General features: G+C 36.3%; 1 protein-coding gene across 3 annotated transcripts in view; it reads right to left on the minus strand.

Annotated features, from left to right (window-relative positions):
- Positions 1 to 6,615, minus strand: part of PDE8B (phosphodiesterase 8B) — a 79,392-nt gene that overhangs the window by 27,666 nt on the left and 45,111 nt on the right. For all 3 annotated transcript variants that reach the window (XM_010725530.3, XM_010725528.3, XM_010725532.3), the window contains exons 4-6: positions 5,433 to 5,492; positions 4,351 to 4,408; positions 986 to 1,074 (exon numbers count right to left, since the gene is read on the minus strand). In XM_010725530.3, coding sequence (XP_010723832.1) covers positions 986 to 1,074; positions 4,351 to 4,408; positions 5,433 to 5,492 — 207 coding nt within the window. The remainder of the gene's footprint in view (positions 1 to 985; positions 1,075 to 4,350; positions 4,409 to 5,432; positions 5,493 to 6,615) is intronic.

Below are 6,615 nucleotides of genomic sequence, written 5' to 3' on the forward strand. Positions count from 1 at the left end.
TCTGCTGAGCTTTGGAAAATACATACTAAAATTGTGACAGCATGAATCCCATTTTTTTTTCCTGAAAATTCTTCTACAATTATATTTTGCATACACAAACACATATTTGCTTGAACATTAAGTTCCTCTGTGATAGGTTTTTGAATGGAATCTTAAAAAAATCTACTGCTTAAACAGCAACACTGACTCCGGTAGAGAAGTGACAGTATTTTCTGTAGAAGGAACTGCAACTCATTTATGATAATCCAGACAGATATGCTTTCTCTGTGTGACAACTCAAAGGTCTTTTTTTATATATAGTAGAATTGTAAAGGTATTTACATGTAGGTGTAAGCACCAGTATTAAATATAAAATCAGTCATATTAAACTGATTATATAATTATGTATCCTTTTTATTTTAGGAAGGTAATTTTACAATTAAATATTTCTTACGTGGTCTTGATTTGGCACAAACAGAGTATGAAGAGCCAGCACAAGACTGAGCTCAGCTCAAGACATGAAATCTCACACATATAAAATTGACTTTGAGAAATTTTCCTGTTGTGTCACTTTGCAGCCCATAAACCTTTCTTACACACAAGTCAGCATTAAAGTGCTACCCTTCAATTAAATGAACAGAAGCTGTTCTGCAATATTTCTGCTAAGGGATCTCATTCTGATTGCAATACCAGTGATGGCTGCTGTACTATTGCCAAACTCAACGTGGGCATCTCAAGACACAAGGGCACAGGCAAGCATCAGAATAAAGGACAAGTACTGCATTCTGCATTAACGAAAACTCTCATTTAAACCAGCAGTGAATGAAGCACATCAACAAAGCTTTCTAAAGGTACCACTTACTAAAGCCCTTAAATTTGTCCTGTTTTGTCACTGATCAGGGAACAAGGCTGTAGGAAATGTTAGCATATGAAGTACATATATCTGCAGTTGGAAATGTAGACCAAACAGTCTTTATTTCTTATGCCTTCTTATACATCTACATACCGTAATTTGAACTGAGACCGCGCTTCCCCATGTTCTATTTGCATGAGTTCATTGTAACAAGCAGTTATGCTGCTATTCTCCATGAATCGCTGGAAAACAAACCAAGAGTGCATGAAATAGAATGGAAGGTTTGTAATCTATTATTCCTGTTCTTGCATCTAAAACTCTAACATTATAAAGAGAGCTGGCAACAGGACAACAAAGGGCCACGAAAATGGGGCCGGAACATCCTTCATATGAGGAATGACTGGAGAAGCTGAGACTGGTCAGTACAGAGAAGGCACAGGACAGACCTCATTGAGATAAAATAAATACCTGAAGAGAGTGCAAAAAGAACAGTCAAGCTCTCCTCAGTGGTGCCCAGTGTTAGGATGAGAGGCAACGGGCACAAAATGGAGTTCCAGAGGTTCCTCCCAACACCAACTTGCCAGTGTCAGGATGATAGCTGGACTTGATGATCGTAAGGATCTTTTCCAGCCTAAATGATTTTATGATTCTGTGCTGTGTGGGTGGCTGAGCACTGGCACAAGTTGCCCAAAAAGGCTGTGAGTCTCCTCCTTGGAGATGTGCAAAAGCCACTTGGACGTGGGTAATCCACTCTGGGTGTCCTGCTTGGGCAGGGGTTGGGCCAGATGGACCCAAAGGTCCCTGCCAACCTCAGCTATTCTGGGATTCTGTAGAAATGCTTTCATTGCGCCTTTTGTGTTAAGCAATCATCTATTCCATGGGAATGATTCTCTAGTCACTATGACAATATTGCTAGATAAATACAAAGCAAGTATAAAAATACGTTGAAACCACAACTGTGATCTTTGCCACTAGGTTCTAGGTATTCAGTTAGAAATAGATAATCTAAAAAACAAAACAAAACAGTCTCAAATAAAATCAGTAGCATTTGGATGTTTCATTAGGAACACCTATGCCCTAATTCAAAACAGGAACAGAATACCTTAAAGACATAAAATATCCATGCTAAAAATTAAAATAAATGTAATGACATTTGTCATTTCATCTGTTTTCAAGTAAGTGTTGCAGCTGAAACTCACAAACTGCAGTAACCTTAATTCATAAGTAATGTCAATGAGCTCTCACTTTTGAATTCAGAAGTGCAGAAAAGTAAAATTTGACAGTTGTTAACAAGACCTCTTTTATATGCTCCAGATGGAAAGAATGTCCTCTATTTGTTATGCAGAAGCAGTTAGCAGAGAGGTATTGTGCTTGGTCCAGCTGCAATGAGAAACTTAACATTCATCACAAAAGTATCAGCACATTCTCTGACTTCAGTTCAAGTTTACTGCTCACTAGTAAACTTCTGCTGTGAGGATTTACATCAGTGATTTGTAAATACATCTGCAGACTCTGCTTTTCACAGAAAATACTCTGTGACATCATTAGTTTTCAGAGTACAGCTGCATGCTGAGTCAAAAGCCAGCAGTCAGATCTGTGAAGAACAAAGAGCATTGTCTGAGGAATCTTTGCTTCTCCCCTTCATGAAAAAATGTGATTTGGGAACCAACGGCTTAAGCCCAAATTTAAAAGTAATTTACCATGGGCCTACTTGACTCCTCATGTTAAGATATTAAATATTTCTATAACTGTCACTTTTCACAGCAGGAAAAAGATATTAAGATTGATGTATTTGTAGGTATATTCCCCCCAAAATATTAAGGGAGCTCTTGAGAATCTTCAGCTCTGAATCTAATGTAAAAATTGAGGTTTTGTCTATAAAATTCTAGAAAAAAAGTGATAAACTAATTGGCTACAGCATCAGACACTTTATTAATCAATTTGGAGTTGCACTTAAAAGACAGGTACCATCAAACAGAACAATTACGATTAAGTTTTGTCAAGAGAAGGACGAAGAATGGGAACTAGTATGACAAATGCTGATACACTGAATAGTGATAATGCAAAGTAAACTACTGGAAAAGGTGGAGTATAAAAATAAAGTTAGGGAAGATAAAGTTGTAATTTGAGCAGGTGGGATTTTTCAAAAATCAATTTTATGACATTGTTGAGGAAAAGATCCCTGTATGTGCTGTCCCTCTATTTGGAGAAGCTGTTTATTTGGGGTTTTTGTATGCTTTTGTTTTATATATATTTGCAAGAGAGGCAAGATCTATTACCTCTTTCTGGCAGTGTTCCACAGTGGTGACTCAGGTGCATATTCTTTTTGCGAAGAAACTCAGGCTTAGCATGAATTAGCTCAGATACTGGACTCAGTATGAACTCAGGATAATGTTCTGACTGGGATAATTCTTCTAAATATATATATTTAATACCCCCTAACTACAGAGCCTACTGATGAGCTCCTACTGATTAACTTTCTTATGAAGAGCTAGCTTTAATATTATAGATGCTTTATGTTACATTAGGAAACATTAATGACCACCCAAAGCTACTCAAACAAAGGCTAGAAGATGGTAAGCAAATGAAGCTAGATTTTCAGCTTCAAAAACTTCAGCTTGTTTCTTCAGAACTGAGAATCACTGCTCTCCACTACAAAGACATTTTAAGAAAAGCAATAAACAATTATTTCCTTCTCTGGTTTCTTGTACAGGACAGCTTATAATGTTCTGAATAGAAAGGATTCACCCAAGGTAACAACTCAATTCAAACCTTACTGAAAACAAAACAAAACAAAACATTATCTTTTTTCAATTCAGCAGGAGCAGGACTAGGCTGTTACTCCATTCAGAAAAGATTCCTAGCATGCACACAGACATGTCTAGATGACTAGGCACACATTAATTAGGGTGCCATGTCTTCGATTTTTAAATGCGCTCATAAACAAAATCTACTCACCATCTGTCCAAAGCTCATGGATTTAATCACAGAATCATTAAGGTTGGAAAAGCTCTCTAAGATCATCCACTACAACCATCCACCTACCATCAATCCCGTTCACTAAACCATACTCCTTAGTACTGTATCTACCCTTTCTTTAAAGACCACCGGGGACAGCGACTCCAACACCCCCCTGGGCAGTCTGCTCCAGTACTTCGCCACTATTTCTGAAAAGAAATTTTTCCTAATATCCAACCTGAACCTCTGCTGGTGAAAATTGAGGCCCATTTATCCTATTGCTGTTACCTAAAGAAGAGCCATACCCCTGCTTATTCTGGAAGGACTACCTGGATCACAGACCCTCTTACTCATACGCTTTTCCAATACATTTCTGAAAACAAGAGTATCCAATCAACCATGACTACTATCTCATAAATTCATTTTTGATAGAAGCAAACATATAGTTTACATGAAGGATTTACATGAAGGATTTAAATGTGAGGAAGTTGAAGTGCCTCTAATTTACAAAGCAATCACAGTTACTTTATTGAATACATAATATATGAAAGAAGACATACCCTATCAAAGCCTGCATTAAGAAGGGGAAGAACAGAAGTCTCTTCTTGATCAGCAGATCTACAAGACAAAATGCTGGTCACACAACATGCAGGAACTAGATGGCATCAATTCAGCAGTTACCCAAATATAATGTACTACGAATGCTCTTGCATAAAATACACACATCAAATCATGATATTACAGAAGTTGATCTTCTGCCTGTCAAAGATGATACAGTCTTTTATATATACTTGCAGCTGTTATTATAGCCAGAAAATAACTTCTACAGTAAATTTGATAGGTATTACACAGAGGTCCCTATTCTCTTCATAGACACACAGGGATGTTCCAATAAATAAATAGATAGATAGTTTAACAAAACAAAGGATATCCTGTGATATTCTACAAGAAAGAAACTAAAATAATGCTATTAAGTGACATGTGAAACAAGCTATAAGGTCCTGTTAAGCAGCAAACATAATCTATTTTCTAAACTTGTCAGGAAAATTTCTCCTGCCAACTCAATTTGCAAATGTTTTAATTGAACTAGGAAGTTAACAAAATTAGAATGGATTTAGCAGTATTAATAATGATGGGAAACCACTCTTTTTCTAAGATATTTGATAAAAGATGTATTTAAGTCCGTAAGAACGCATTAAGTATGAATTACTCAATAAGGAATTCAGGACAATACAATACCAAGTTTAGTACCATTTACTCCATTACCTAGTTACCTAATAACCACAGCTGTTATCTGATCTATTTTCTTTACACAATAAACAGCTTTCTACTTTTTCATTTTAAAAACAAATGTATCGGTGTCTATTTTTTTTTTCAGTATGCAAGCCACTTCATAATAATTCTCTGAAGTCAAGGTGATATATTAGTCTATATGAATGAAAGTAATTGAATACTTAAATAGGCCATATACATCACTTAACCATTTCAGGTAAAAAATAACTAACATTAAACTAATTCTGTAAGTTTTTAAACTTAGGAGTTTATATCTTAACTATGAGATACCTTCTTTTATTAGCTAATTTTTATATCTCATTCTCTTAAAGTAAAACAAAAATATTTCACAACACAGAGTAAAACGTACGTGCGTGGAACCACAGCAAGTATTACAGTGTGTTCTGATGGCTTTGTGGCACGAATAGACCTAAGAAAACAACATTTTCTCAGTTACACCACGTGCTTTCTCAGTATTACAACAATGTCTTCACAGGCAATATAAATGAAAAACAGTACTGAAAGAGTCCAACGAGTTATGAAAATAGGACCAAGCAGTCCTCACTTAGACATTCAATTTCTTTTCGTATCAGCCTCCTCAGAATCTGCAAAATATACTGCAGTATATACACAACAACTCCAAATACTCTTCAAACCTAGTAAAAGTTTGTCCTTCTTACCTAGGTAAGGGCAGGGCAGGCTGCCCTGAAAGCAGGGGTTGACAAGATGCAATGTCTATACAATGCACTCTCAATATCTGTTAGTTCAAAAACTAATTAAACAAGAATCTCCATCACCTTCTCCCACCTACACAACTGTCCTTATAAATACTGTAATATTTTCTTTGAAGTGTACAAAGTGCTTTTGGGGCACACTGATAAGAAAAGAAGGCATAGCAAATACACTTCTCTATAAAAGACTACGACCACCATGGTTAACAAAATATCACCACTTTATGTTACTGAGAGACTGAAAAAAACACAACCAAGAACACTCCATCTTTCACCAGCGAAAGATATGTTTTTTTCAAACACGTCAGTCTCTCCTGAATAAAGAGTTGTCATATACATGTGTACTTCTTCCAGAAACACTTCCGTAACCTTAAATATGTGAACTTTAAAATATTTGTCAACAATATTTATAAGCAACAGAAATTTCAGTTCATGCAGGACTGAGAAATGTAGCATGCTGCATGGTAAAACTGATTTTCCATTTCCACATGTACAGAAGAGTGATGTGAAGAGCTCTCACTGACGTGTGCGTGACGTATTGGACAAACAATAGCATTAGTTTCAAGCCTTGCAGCTTAAAATCTTGTTATAGCACTAACTCAGGAAAGGAGACTTGGGGAGAAGCAGATACAGAAAGCACAGAGTGATTGCACAACAGCTGTGGCTTATGCTCTGAATAATGCTCATGATTTGAAGAGAGAATTCTACAGGTCAAATGTCACTCTGGCCAAAAGCTTATTTTTCAAATTCTATTCCTCTTAAAGAGGGAAGAAAACCTCTTGTACTCAATGCCCAAATTTCCAATTTGTGCATTCTTCTTTT

The sequence above is a fragment of the Meleagris gallopavo genome, chromosome Z (genome assembly GCF_000146605.3).
Source record: "Meleagris gallopavo isolate NT-WF06-2002-E0010 breed Aviagen turkey brand Nicholas breeding stock chromosome Z, Turkey_5.1, whole genome shotgun sequence".
Taxonomy (NCBI): domain Eukaryota; kingdom Metazoa; phylum Chordata; class Aves; order Galliformes; family Phasianidae; genus Meleagris; species Meleagris gallopavo.